Source organism: Bombina bombina, chromosome 7 (genome assembly GCF_027579735.1).
Source record: "Bombina bombina isolate aBomBom1 chromosome 7, aBomBom1.pri, whole genome shotgun sequence".
NCBI classification, from domain to species: Eukaryota; Metazoa; Chordata; class Amphibia; order Anura; family Bombinatoridae; genus Bombina; species Bombina bombina.
Window position 1 is genome coordinate 102,557,331 of NC_069505.1, and position 15,046 is coordinate 102,572,376.

General features: G+C 39.4%; 1 protein-coding gene across 1 annotated transcript in view; it reads right to left on the minus strand.

Moving 5' to 3' along the window:
• Positions 1-403: 403 nt before the first annotated feature.
• Positions 404-15,046, minus strand: part of TALDO1 (transaldolase 1) — a 100,356-nt gene continuing 85,713 nt past the window's right edge. The window contains exons 6-8 of the mRNA XM_053720219.1: positions 10,202-10,399; positions 8,424-8,569; positions 404-644 (exon numbers count right to left, since the gene is read on the minus strand). Of these exons, the coding sequence (XP_053576194.1) occupies positions 612-644; positions 8,424-8,569; positions 10,202-10,399 (377 nt within the window). The 3' untranslated portion in view covers positions 404-611. The remainder of the gene's footprint in view (positions 645-8,423; positions 8,570-10,201; positions 10,400-15,046) is intronic.

Below are 15,046 nucleotides of genomic sequence, written 5' to 3' on the forward strand. Positions count from 1 at the left end.
TGTATATTCCTTTGTTATCTGCATCTAATATCTAAATATACATTTATATATACACACACTCTAATATTCAGATCTAAACTACCTAGTATGCCCACTATTATTGCAAAGAATTGCTGGTGCACAACTGATAATCCACCTTAACAGAGCAAATGACTATATACACAAGATAAGTATACAGAACATTGCATAGAAGTATTAACCCAAAGCCTCCCTGGAAGAAAATGCAACAAGCACAATTTTCAGAAGTACTTTACAACAAAAGGCTACAAAATAAATGAATGTATACTGCAAGAATGTATTTCCCCCCCACTTTACGGTTAGTGATATTCCTCACAATAAAATGCCAGACAGGTCAGAGTCACGGCACCAAAAAAAAAAAAAAAAAAAGCCAGACAGAAGCAGATTTTGGGGGAAGTGCCGGTTTAATCAGTGCATCAAAATACCAATACAAAAAAATATACATTTGAATGGCTATTTGGACCTTGTAATACCATTAAAACCTTTAATGTAAAAAATATGCGTAATGAAGGATGCCAGAAATTCTGTGGATTAAGCAAGGAATGATTGGAATAGTTTGATTAAGTACAAAACAAAAAATGCCTGGAAAAGCCTCATTTCCCATTCTTTTCACTGCCCAGCCGTGCCTATAAGAGAAGAAATGTATACGTTTAGCTACTGTAAGTACAGATCCTTAAAGAGCAAAGCAAGTATATACTTACACCAGTATCAATTGTACATACCCTATTAATGCAGATTTACTTATAAATACACCCTTTTAGTTTCCAATGATCATTAGCAGAAAGTAAACTATGAGTGAGTGAGCATAGGCAAGAATTACACAGTAGATTCTGCTGTATTTGTTTCAATTTAACCACTACGTTTTTTTTCAAGCAAAAATAAAATTGATGTGTAGGTGGTCTCTTATATGGATTACAGACTTTGGAGTACAGTGTCTAATTGTTCTAAACTGAGCCTTTGACACTGGCTTTCATATTACGCATGGCTGTTCAGCATATAAAATTCTGGAAGATCTTAAAGTGACACTTACATTAGATTTTTCTTTGCATAAATGTTTTGTAGATAATCCATTTATATAGCCCATCTGAGAATGTTTTTATAACAACGTATAGTTTTGCATTTTAATGTGTCCTAACCAATCCCCAAAAGTATCAGATGTTGACTGAAGTCTACAGATTTCTGCTTGCTCCTGTTTGTGTAATAGGTCTACTCATATACGGTGGGGGGGGAGGAATGCTTGCTCCTGTTTGTGTAATAGGTCTACTCATATATGGTGGGGGGGGGGGGGGGAAGAGGAATGCTTGCTCCTGTTTGTGTAATAGGTCTACTCATATACGGGGGGGAGAAGTGCCTACTATTCCAGTTTTCTCAGCCCCTTTCACTGGGTGTCCCAACCTAATGTCATCAACAGTGAGGGCAAAAGTGTTAATTTGAAAACTGGATAAAGTACACACTGTTAACCCTTGCTGCTCAGTTTAGGCAATCCATCCAGTTAATAGGAAGCTAGTAGTGTTACAGCTTTGTTAAAATGAGAAAGATTGAGTATTAACAGGATGATGTGCAAATTTTCCATCTTCAGACAATGAGCTCTCAAAAAAACATAATTTATGTAAGAACTTACCTGATAAATTCATTTCTTTCATATTAGCAAGAGTCCATGAGCTAGTGACGTATGGGATATACATTCCTACCAGGAGGGGCAAAGTTTCCCAAACCTCAAAATGCCTATAAATACACCCCTCACCACACCCACAATTCAGTTTAACGAATAGCCAAGAAGTGGGGTGATAAAAAAGTGCGAAAGCATATAAAATAAGGAATTGGAATAATTGTGCTTTATACAAAATCATAACCACCACAAAAAAAGGGCGGGCCTCATGGACTCTTGCTAATATGAAAGAAATGAATTTATCAGGTAAGTTCTTACATAAATTATGTTTTCTTTCATGTAATTAGCAAGAGTCCATGAGCTAGTGACGTATGGGATAATGACTACCCAAGATGTGGATCTTTCCACACAAGAGTCACTAGAGAGGGAGGGATAAAATAAAGACAGCCAATTCCTGCTGAAAATAATCCACACCCAAAATAAAGTTTAACGAAAAACATAAGCAGAAGATTCAAACTGAAACCGCTGCCTGAAGTACTTTTCTACCAAAAACTGCTTCAGAAGAAGAAAATACATCAAAATGGTAGAATTTAGTAAAAGTATGCAAAGAGGACCAAGTTGCTGCTTTGCAGATCTGGTCAACCGAAGCTTCATTCCTAAACGCCCAGGAAGTAGATACTGACCTAGTAGAATGAGCTGTAATTCTCTGAGGCGGAATTTTACCCGACTCAACATAGGCAAGATGAATTAAAGATTTCAACCAAGATGCCAAAGAAATGGCAGAAGCTTTCTGGCCTTTTCTAGAACCGGAAAAGATAACAAATAGACTAGAAGTCTTTCGGAAAGATTTAGTAGCTTCAACATAATATTTCAAAGCTCTAACAACATCCAAAGAATGCAACGATTTCTCCTTAGAATTCTTAGGATTAGGACATAATGAAGGAACCACAATTTCTCTACTAATGTTGTTGGAATTCACAACTTTAGGTAAAAATTCAAAAGAAGTTCGCAACACCGCCTTATCCTGATGAAAAATCAGAAAAGGAGACTCACAAGAAAGAGCAGATAATTCAGAAACTCTTCTGGCAGAAGAGATGGCCAAAAGGAACAAAACTTTCCAAGAAAGTAATTTAATGTCCAATGAATGCATAGGTTCAAACGGAGGAGCTTGAAGAGCTCCCAGAACCAAATTCAAACTCCAAGGAGGAGAAATTGACTTAATGACAGGTTTTATACGAACCAAAGCTTGTACAAAACAATGAATATCAGGAAGAATAGCAATCTTTCTGTGAAAAAGAACAGAAAGAGCAGAGATTTGTCCTTTCAAAGAACTTGCGGACAAACCCTTATCTAAACCATCCTGAAGAAACTAAAATTCTCGGTATTCTAAAAGAATGCCAAGAAAAATGATGAGAAAGACACCAAGAAATATAAGTCTTCCAGACTCTATAATATATCTCTCGAGATACAGATTTACGGGCCTGTAACATAGTATTAATCACAGAGTCAGAGAAACCTCTTTGACCAAGAATCAAGCGTTCAATCTCCATACCTTTAAATTTAAGGATTTCAGATCCTGATGGAAAAAAGGACCTTGTGACAGAAGGTCTGGTCTTAACGGAAGAGTCCACGGTTGGCAAGAGGCCATCCGGACAAGATCCGCATACCAAAACCTGTGAGGCCATGCTGGAGCTACCAGCAGAACAAACGAGCATTCCTTCAGAATCTTGGAGATCACTCTTGGAAGAAGAACTAGAGGCGGAAAGATATAGGCAGGATGATACTTCCAAGGAAGTGATAATGCATCCACTGCCTCCGCCTGAGGATCCCGGGATCTGGACAGATACCTGGGAAGTTTCTTGTTTAGATGGGACGCCATCAGATCTATTTCTGGAAGTTCCCACATTTGAACAATCTGAAGAAATACCTCTGGGTGAAGAGACCATTCGCCCGGATGCAACGTTTGGCGACTGAGATAATCCGCTTCCCAATTGTCTACACCTGGGATATGAACCGCAGAGATTAGACAGGAGCTGGATTCCGCCCAAACCAAAATTCGAGATACTTCTTTCATAGCCAGAGGACTGTGAGTCCCTCCTTGATGATTGATGTATGCCACAGTTGTGACATTGTCTGTCTGAAAACAAATGAACGATTCTCTCTTCAGAAGAGGCCAAAACTGAAGAGCTCTGAAAATTGCACGGAGTTCCAAGATATTGATAGGTAATCTCACCTCCTGAGATTCCCAAACTCCCTGTGCCGTCAGAGATCCCCACACAGCTCCCCAACCCGTGAGACTTGCATCTGTTGAAATTACAGTCCAGGTCGGAAGCACAAAAGAAGCCCCCTGAATTAAACGATGGTGATCTGTCCACCATGTTAGAGAGTGCCGAACAATCGGTTTTAAAGATATTGTTTGAGATATCTTCGTGTAATCCTTGCACCATTGCTTCAGCATACAGAGCTGAAGAGGTCGCATGTGAAAACGAGCAAAGGGGATCGCGTCCGATGCAGCAGTCATAAGACCTAGAATTTCCATGCATAAGGCTACCGAAGGGAATGATTGTGACTGAAGGTTTCGACAAGCTGCAATCAATTTTAGACGTCTCTTGTCTGTTAAAGACAGAGTCATGGACACTGAATCTATCTGAAAACCTAAAAAGGTTACCTTTGTCTGAGGAATCAATGAACTTTTTGGTAAATTGATCCTCCAACCATGATCTTGAAGAAACAACACAAGTCGATTCGTATGAGATTCTGCTAAATGTAAAGACTGAGCAAGTACCAAGATATCGTCCAAATAAGGAAATACCACAATACCCTGTTCTCTGATTACAGACAGAAGGGCACCGAGAACCTTTGTAAAAATTCTTGGAGCTGTAGCTAGGCCAAACGGCAGAGCCACAAACTGGTAATGCTTGTCCAGAAAAGAGAATCTCAGGAACTGAAAATGATCTGGATGAATCGGAATATGCAGATATGCATCCTGTAAATCTATTGTGGACATATAATTCCCTTGCTGAACAAAAGGCAAGATAGTCCTTACAGTTACCATTTTGAACGTTGGTATCCTTACATAACGATTCAATATTTTTAGATCCAGAACTGGTCTGAAGGAATTCTCCTTCTTTGGTACAATGAAGAGATTTGAATAAAACCCCATCCCCTGTTCCTGAACTGGAACTGGCATAATTACTCCAGTCAACTCTAGATCTGAAACACATTTCAGAAATGCTTGAGCTTTTACTGGATTTACTGGGACACGGGAAAGAAAAAATCTCTTTGCAGGAGGTCTTATCTTGAAACCAATTCTGTACCCTTCTGAAACAATGTTCTGAATCCAAAGATTGTGAACAGAATTGATCCAAATTTCCTTGAAAAAACGTAACCTGCCCCCTACCAGCTGAGCTGGAATGAGGGCCGCACCTTCATGTGGACTTAGAAGCAGGCTTTGCCTTTCTAGCTGGCTTGGATTTATTCCAGACTGGAGATGGTTTCCAAACTGAAACTGCTCCTGAGGATGAAGGATCAGGCTTTTGTTCTTTGTTGAAACGAAAGGAACGAAAACGATTATTAGCTCTGCTTTTACCTTTAGATTTTTTATCCTGTGGTAAAAAAGTTCCTTTCCCACCAGTAACAGTTGAAATGATGGAATCCAACTGAGAACCAAATAATTTGTTACCCTGGAAAGAAATAGAAAGTAAAGTTGATTTAGAAGCCATATCAGCATTCCAAGTTTTAAGCCATAAAGCTCTTCTAGCTAAAATAGCTAGAGACATAAACCTGACATCAACTCTGATAATATCAAATATGGCATCACAGATAAAATTATTAGCATGCTGAAGAAGAATAATGTCATGAGAATCACGATGTGTTACTTGTTGCGCTAAAGTTTCCAACCAAAAAGTTGAAGCTGCAGCAACATCAGCCAAAGATATAGCAGGTCTAAGAAGATTACCTGAACACAGATAAGCTTTTCTTAGAAAGGACTCAATTTTCCTATCTAGGGGATCCTTAAACGAAGTACCATTATCTGCTTTAACAAGTTTGTCATGACAATCAATACAAACAACAGCTGGAGAAATAGCTACCAAAAGTTTACAGCAGATACACTTAGCTTTGGTAGATTCAGCACTTGACAGCGATTTTCCTGTAGTATCTTCTGGCTCAGATGCAACGTGAGACATCTTGCAATATGTAAGAGAAAAAACAACATATAAAGCAAAATTGATCAAATTCCTTAAATGACAGTTTCAGGAATGGGAAAAAATGCCAAAGAACAAGCTTCTAGCAACCAGAAGCAATAAAAAATGAGACTTAAATAATGTGGAGACAAAAGCGACGCCCATATTTTTTCGCGCCAAATAAGACGCCCACATTATTTGGCGCCTAAATGCTTTTTGGCGCCAAAAATGACGCCACATCCGGAACGCCGACATTTTTGGCGCGAAATAACGTCAAAGAATGACGCAACTTCCGGCGACACGTATGACGCCGGAAACGGAAATAGAATTTTTGCGCCAAAAAAGTCCGCGCCAAGAATGACGCAATAAAATGAAGCATTTTCAGCCCCCGCGAGCCTAACAGCCCACAGGAAAAAAGTCAAATTTTAAGGTAAGAAAAAATGGTCAAATCAAAATGCATTATCCCAAATATGAAACTGACTGTCTGAAAATAAGGAAAGTTGAACATTCTGAGTCAAGGCAAATAAATGTTTGAATACATATATTTAGAACTTTATAAACAAAGTGCCCAACCATAGCTTGGAGTGTCACAGAAAATAAGACTTACTTACCCCAGGACACTCATCTACATATAGCAGATAGCCAAACCAGTACTGAAACTAGAATCAGCAGAGGTAATGGTATATATAAGAGTATATCGTCGATCTGAAAAGGGAGGTAAGAGATGAATCTCTACGACCGATAACAGAGAACCTATGAAATAGACCCCGTAGAAGGAGATCACTGCATTCAAATAGGCAATACTCTCTTCACATCCCTCTGACATTCACTGCACGCTGAGAGGAAAACCGGGCTCCAACTTGCTGCGGAGCGCATATCAACGTAGAATCTAGCACAAACTTACTTCACCACCTCCATCGGAGGCAAAGTTTGTAAAACTGAATTGTGGGTGTGGTGAGGGGTGTTTTTATAGGCATTTTGAGGTTTGGGAAACTTTGCCCCTCCTGGTAGGAATGTATATCCCATACGTCACTAGCTCATGGACTCTTGCTAATTACATGAAAGAAAAGTAGCTTGGCGTTTGCTACGGGGTTTTATACCATTTAGCTGGGATTACACAAGTGGAACATTTTATTAAATTACTTAAAGGGCCATAATACCCAAATGTTTAAACACTTGAAAGTGATGCAGCATAGCTGTAAAAAGCCGACTAGAAAATATCTCCTGAACATCTCTATGTAAAAAAGAATGATATTTTACCTCAAAAGTTCCTCAGTAGCCACCTCCCATTGTAAAGGATTTCTAAGCAGCATTTTAGTGTGTCTGTCCTGGGACAGCTGAAAGGATGAGCCTCGTGAACTCTCATATTATTTCACCAATCAGGTAAAGGAAGCTTACTATGAAATCTCATGAGAGTTAAGTCAAATCTCATGAGATCACAGTAAGAGTTCATGACCTCAGCACTGCTGATGCCGATTGGCTGCTGTTCATTTCCTCATTTATTTTTACCTGCAGCTGGGAGCAGGTGAAGATTAACTTTTTACACAGAACTTACTCTGCTGAGCTGAGGAAATTGTGAGGTAAAATATCTTCTTTTTTACAGAGATGCTCAGGTGATATTTTCCTGTCAGCTTTTTACAGTTATACTGCATCAGTTTCAAGTGATTTAGCATATGAGTATTATGTCCCTTTAACTATGAAAAAAAAATTGGTATGCCCTTTATTTTGTACCAATAAGTGTTGTAGATTTTGTATAGCCAATAACTATAATAAAAGCGATTTAAAGGACCATTGTTATAGTGGAAACATTACATGCTCTAATGTAAGGTTTTGTTTTTTTTTAAATTAACCCTGCTCTGTATTTAACCCCCCTGCAAAGGTGTTAAACAAAATAGATGTAAAGTTCGGGACGCTCAGTGCACTGCTGGTCCAATTAGCAGCAATAATTGCACATATGAGTCGTGAGACTAGCCCTGCTGATTGGATCAGCAGCAGGTTTAGCTAGGGACCAGCAGTGCAGGTCCCAAGCGGAATATCTGTGTGTTTAACACTTTTTACACAGTAGAGCAGGTCGGGGAAAATACACGCAGTGTTTCTAAAAACAACCATAACAGGCTATATAATCATTTTCTTAACTAGTGCACAGATTAAATAATCAGCTCATCCATCAGCTGACTTTCACCTGTGATCTAGTTAAGACATAATTAATATCTGGCCTGTTAAGGGTTCTGAGGACAGTTTAGGAAATATTGGATTAGAGCATGTAACTGTTTAACTATAATGGCCCTTTAAGCACCATTATCCCCCTACAAACACCAGCTTATGCCTGACTACTTCTGTAGAAGCAGCAAACCACATGGACAGCTTGCCTATATACATTGCAAATGGTTACAAAGCACTTGGGAACTTAAAACTTGACTACTAATTTATATGACTTTCCAAGCTTCACCATGTGGTTGTTGGAGAATTCTATCATCGGATGAGGCTGTTCCGATTACAGCACAGAGGGCAGTTAACCATAGGAGATATTGGATGTACTGCCGTCAGTTTACACAGATCAGTCTAGCTTTGCTCTATAGCTGGTACATAGTAATGATTGCAATTGCACATACCTGTAGAACTTTTTCCAACTTGATGGAATCCGCAGCAAACTTTCTTATACCATCAGAGAGTTTCTCCACAGCCATCTGGTCTTCATTATGTAGCCAGCGGAAATCCTTCTCATCCAGGTGTATCTTTTCCAGATTGCTGGCCTGGGCTGAAAGAATTATTTTACATTAAGATATGCATGTCATCACATAGTAAAGTGTATAAACCAGTGATAGCAAACCTTCCAGATGTTTCAGTACTACATTTCCCATGATGCTTTACTTAAACGTCAGTCTAAGCATCATGGGAAATGTAGTTCTGAAACATCTGGAGTGCCAAGGTTCACGATCACTGGTATATAGACTATAGATCGCCTGTTTATACAAGTAAATTTATAAAATGGAGTATATGACCGGAATGCATTAAATGGCATATGCAGATTGGAAGGCATTGCAGTGTATGTTTGCTCATGCTAGCAACAGTAAAGTCAAAATTTAAAAAAAAACCTTGATCATTCGGCTAGAGCATGCACTATTTAAACAACTTTCCAATTTACTCTTATACTTTAATTTGCGTCATTATCTTCATATTCTTTGTTGAAAAACACACTACTGGGAGTTCAGATTGGTGGCTGCACATCTATGCCTCATAGTTGGTCCACTAAATGTATTCAGCTAGCTCACAGCGGTGCACTGTTGCTCCTTCAACAAAGGATAGAGATCGACACAAACTGGAAATGTGTTAACATTTTGGCTCTCATGTCTTTCAGCAGTGGTTGAAATCACAGAATTATTTGTCAGAGGGGTGGGGGGGGGATTGGGGACAATTGTGTGTGCAATTGTTTGTACAAGGTCACGGCTTAAGAAATGTTTAATATGAACTGATTGCATTAAACTTGGGAAAGCTACAGAAATATCAGAAGTTAATGTTTTGATCTTATATTAATATAGAGAAACAAGAAGCCTGAAGATCAGAATAAAAACTATAATCAATCCCCAGCCTCACTGGTCATCCTTTATACTATAGTAATTTGCAGATGTGTTTTGTTTATTGGATAACAATGTAATTTTCTGTCTAGCGTGAATGTTTACCATTAAAGCAAGCGCATTTTCTGTCTAGCGTGAACTTTTACCATTAAAGCAAGCGCATTTTCTGTCTAGCGTGAACTTTTACCATTAAAGCAAGCGCATTTTCCCTAAATCCTCAGTTCTTTAGTATGGATTACTCACTTGTAATTTAAAGTGATGGTTAATTCACTTAACTTTCTTTAGGCCATTTAGTTATATTTAAAGTAGGTGTACACCCCTACTAATTATTGAGTTTGGGTGTTTCGGCCACACCCATTGCTAATAGGTGCATAAACTCCAGCACATGGTCATGACATATTCATAGACAAACATTAGCAGTAAACGGCTGTAGTGGAGAACAAAGTGATTTTAAATGTGCCACAAGTTTAGCAAAAATCATTTTTTCTTTGACAAAAATGGCAGAACAGCAAATAGGAAGCATACCGCCTGCACTATGTAAGTCAATAGCAGTGACTGTAGCGCTGCTGCAAGACTGAAGGAACGGCTTTCACTTTAAACTCAGCAGAACTCACAATACAGGTCTACACAGACCATCAAAAATACAACTTTGTTTTGATAAGGATGCAATGTTTAAACTTATGATGTAAAGGGCTTTGGAATATATAAGATTTCGCTGTGAAATTCCTGATTGATCAGAGCACAAACTAATTTGTTCCTTGTTCTCACAGTTAAGGAGACCTGAACATGAATTCCATTAAAAAAAACAACCATACCTGATTTAACCGTAAGTGTTGGCGTAAGTTTGCTGCTATCTTTGCTCAGCTCCCCTAGAAGTTTGGGTGAAATGGTAAGGTAATCACAGCCAGTCAGCGACGTTATTTCACCGGTATTTCTGAAAGAAGCTCCCATTACTATGGTTTTGTAGCCAAACTTCTTGTAGTAATTGTAGATTTTGGTTACGCTCTGAACACCTAAGAAAAACAAGTTGTTTAACGTATTTAAATCAGTTATCAAGTTTTAAACTGAAAAGCAGTCCTGGAATGTGAGTAAATAATTTAAATTAAGCTTACCTGAATTTTGTTTTCTTCCGTTGGAAAGATTCCAAAGCTGCATTCATTTCTTGTGGGAATACAGAACCTGGCCACCAGGAGGAGGCAAAGACACCCAGCCAAAGGCTTAAAAGTAAATTTATGCTTACCTGATAAATTAATTTCTTTTACGATATGACGAGTCCACGGATTTCATCCTTACTTGTGGGATATTAACCTCCTGCTAACAGGAAGTGGCAAAGAGCACCACAGCAGACCTGTATATATAGCCCCTCCCATCCCCTCCACCCTTAGTCATTCGACCGAAGGTATAAGAAGAGAAAAGGAAAGGCTAAAAAGGTGCAGAGGTGACTATATTTTTTGTAAACTTCAAAGAAAAACTGTCTTAAAAAGAACAGGGTGGGCTGTGGACTCTTCATATCTTAAAAGAAATTAATTTATCAGGTAAGCATAAATTTACTTTTCTTTTACAAAGATATGACGAGTCCACGGATTTCATCCTTACTTGTGGGAAATCAATACCAAAGCAATAGGACACGGATGAAAGGGACGGACAAGACAGGAACCTAAACAGAAGGCACCACTGCTTGAAGAACCTTTCTCCCAAAAATAGCCTCAGAAAAAGCAAAAGTATCAAATTTGGAAAATTTGGAAAAAGTGTGAAGGGACGACCAAGTCGCAGCCTTACAAATCTGTTCAGATGCATAGTTTTTAAAAGCCCATGTGGAAGCCACAGCCCTAGTAGAATGAGCTGTAATTCTTTCAGGCGGCTGCTGTCCAGCAATCTCATATGCCAGGCGGATGATACTTCTCAGCCAAAAAGAAAGAGGTAGCCGTAGCTTTCTGACCCCTACACTTTCCAGAACAAACAATGAAGATGATTGATGAAAATCCTTAGTTGCCTGTAAGTAAAACTTTAAGGCACAGACCACATCCAAGTTATGCAACAGACGCTCTTTCTTGGAAGGATTAGGACACAATGAAGGAACAATAATTTCCTGATTAATATTCTTATTCGAAACAACCTTAAGAAGAAATCCAGGTTTGGTACATAAAACCACCTTATCAGAATTAAAAATGAGATAAGGAGAATCACACTAATGCTGAAAGCTCAGTAACTCTTCGAGCAGAAGAAATAGCAACTAAAAACAGAACGTTCCAAGATAACAAATTGATATCCATGGAATGCATAGGTTCAAACGGAACCCCTTGAAGAACTCAAAGAACTAAATTCAAACTCCAGGGAGGAGTAATGGGTCTATATACAGGCTTAATTCTACATAGAGCCTGACAAAGACTGAACATCTGACACATTTGTGAAACAGAATTGACAAAGCTGAAATTTGTCCCTTTAAAAGGAACACGCCGATAACCCTTTCTCCAATCCTTCTTGGAGAAAAGACAGAATTCTAACTTTACTCCATGAGTAACCCTTGGATTCACACCAATAAAGATATTTACGCCATATCTTATGATAGATCTTTCTAGTGACATGCTTTCTGGCCTGTATCAAAGTATTGATGACCGAATCAGAGAATCCTTGCTTTGATCAAATCAAGCGTTCAATCTCCACGCAGTTAGCTGCAGAGAAATTAGATTTGGATGTTGGAAAGGACATTGAATGAGGTCCTGTCTCAATGGAAGTTTGCACAGTGGCAGAGAGGACATGTCAGCTAGATCCGCAAACCAGGTCCTGCGTGGCCACGCAAGCGCTATCAGGATCACTGAAGCTCTCTCCTGTTTGATTCGAGCAATCACGCATGGAAGGAGAGGAAACGGTGGAAACACATAAGCTAGGCTGAACAACCAAGGCATCTATCAATTCGGCCTGAGGATCCCTTGACCGAGATCCGTAGCTTGGCATTTTGTCGAGATGCCATGAAATCCAACTCTGGTCTGCCCCATCTGAGAATCAATGAGGCAAATACCTGGCATCCGTTGTCACTATCACCCACAAGGGTCTGCGGAAACAAGTCCCTTGGAACAGATGATCCGGCGACAACCACCAAAGAAGAGTTTCTGGTCTCTTGATCCAGATTCATCTGAGGAGATAAGTCCGCATAATCCCCATTCCACTGTCCGAGCATGCACAGCTGCAGTGGTCTGAGATGAAAGTGAGCAAACAGAACTATGTCCATTGCCGCTACCATTAATCCAAGTACCTCCATACACTGAGCCACTGATGGCAGAGGAATGGACTGAAGTGCTCGGCAAGTACTTAGAATCTTTGATTTTCTGACCTCAGTCAGAAATATTCTCATGGCTACCGAGTCTATCAGAGTTCCCAAGAAGGAAACCCTTGTCTGTGGGACAAGTGAACTCTTCTATGTTCACCTTCCAGCCGTGAGTTCTCAGAAAAGTCACTGTGTCCATGTGAGATTGTCAGATTTGTTGACGCCTGAATCAGAATATCGTCCAGATAAGGCGCCACTGCTATTCCTCGCGATCTGAGAACCACCAAAAGAGACCCTAGAACCTTTGTGAAGATTCTGGGTGCTGTGGCCAACCCGAAGGGAAGAGCCACGAACTGATAATGTTTGTCCAAGAAGGCAAACCTTAGAAACCAAATGAGGATCTTTGTGGATTGGAATATGAAGGTAAGCATCCTTTAAATCCACGGTAGTCATATATTGACCCTCCTGGATCATTGTTAAAATTGTTCGAATTGTCTCCATCTTGAATGATGGAACTCTTAGAAATTTGTTTAGACAAGGTCTAAGATGGGTCTGAATGTTCCCTCTTATTTGGGAACCACAAATAGGTTTGAGTAAAACCCCTGTCCCAATTTTGGAACTGGACAAATTACTCCCATAGTAGAAAGGTATTTTACACAGCATAAGAACGCCTCTATCTGGTTTGCAGATCATTTTGAAAGATTAAATCTCCCTTTTGGGAGAAAATCCTTGAATTTCAATTGATAACCGTGGGTCACTATTTCTAGTGCCCAGGAATCCTTAACATCTCTTGCCCAAGCCTGAGCAAAGAGAGTCTGTCCCCTACTAGATCCGGTCCCGGATTGGGGGCCACCCCTTCATGCTGTCTTGGAGCGGCTGTGGGCTTTTTGTATTGTTTACCCTTATTCCAGTTCTGATTGGGTCTCCAGACTGACTTAGATTGGGTAAAATTCCCTTCCTGCTTTGTGGAAGAAGAAGAAGCGGGGGGTCCTCCTTTAAAGTTCCGAAAGGAACAAAAATTATTCTGTTCACCCCTCATTTTAACCGACTTATCCTGAGGTAGGGCATGGCCTTTACCTCCTGTAATATCAGAAATGATTTTGTTTAATTCTGGCCTGAAAAGGGTCTTACCTTTAAAGGGAATAGCTAAAAGCTTATGTTTTGATGACACATCAGCAGACCAAGATTTGAGCCATAATGCTCTACGTGCTAAAATAGCAAAACCTACATTTTTTGCCGCTAATTTAGCAATTTGAAAAGCGGCATCAGTAATAGATAGAATTAAGGCTCTCAGGCTAGCTAATTCTTTTAAGATGTCATCTAATGGTGTCTCAACCTTAAGAGACTCTTCTAGAGCCTCAAACCAAAAAGCTGCTGCAGTAGTTACTGGAACAATGCAAGCCGTAGGTTGTAAAAGAAAACCCTGATTAATAAATATTTTCTTTAGTAGATCCTCTAATTTCTTATCCATAGCGTTCTTGAAAGCACAACTATCCTCAATGGTTATAGTAGTACGCTTAGCTAGGGTAGATATAGCTCCCTCCACTTTAGGGAGGGTTTGCCATGAGTCCCGAATGGCATCTGATATGGGAAACATTTTCTTAAAATTAGGAGGGGGAGAAAACTGTATGCCTGGTCTATCCCATTCCTTTCTAATAATTTCCGAAATTCTCTTAGGAACCGGAAAAACATCAGTGAAAGTAGGTACTTCCAAATATTTATCCATTTTACACAATTTCTCTGGAGGAATCACAATAGTGTCACAATCATCCAGAGTCGCTAAAACCTCCCTAAGTAACAGGCGGAGGTGTTCAAGCTTAAATTTAAATGATATAACATCCAAATCTGTCCGAGGTAAAACATTCCCTGAATCAGAATTTTCACCTTCAGACAATAATTCTCTAATCCCCAATTCAGAGCACTGTGAGGGAACATCGGAAATAGCTAATAAAGCATCAGAGGATTCAGTATTTACATTAATACCTGACCTACTGCGTTTACCCTGCAACACTGGTCATTTAGATAATACCTCTGTAAGGGTAGTTGACATAACTGCAGCCATCTCCTGCAGAGTAAAAGAATTAGACGCACTAGATGTACTTGGCGTCGCTTGTGTGGGCGTTAAAGGTTGTGACACTTGCAGAGGATTGGATGGCATATCCTGATTCTCTTCAGACTGAGAATCATCCTTAGGCACACTTTATTTAAAATATGCTTTTTACATTGTAAGGCCCTTTCAGTACAAGAGTTACACAATGTTCGAGGGTTGCACAAAAGCTTCTAAACACATAGAACAATGAGAATCATCAATGTCAGATATGTTGAACAGACTAGTAACACCACAAAAAGTTGTTTAAACACTTATTTATTGCAAAAAATAAACATTTGAAAAAAC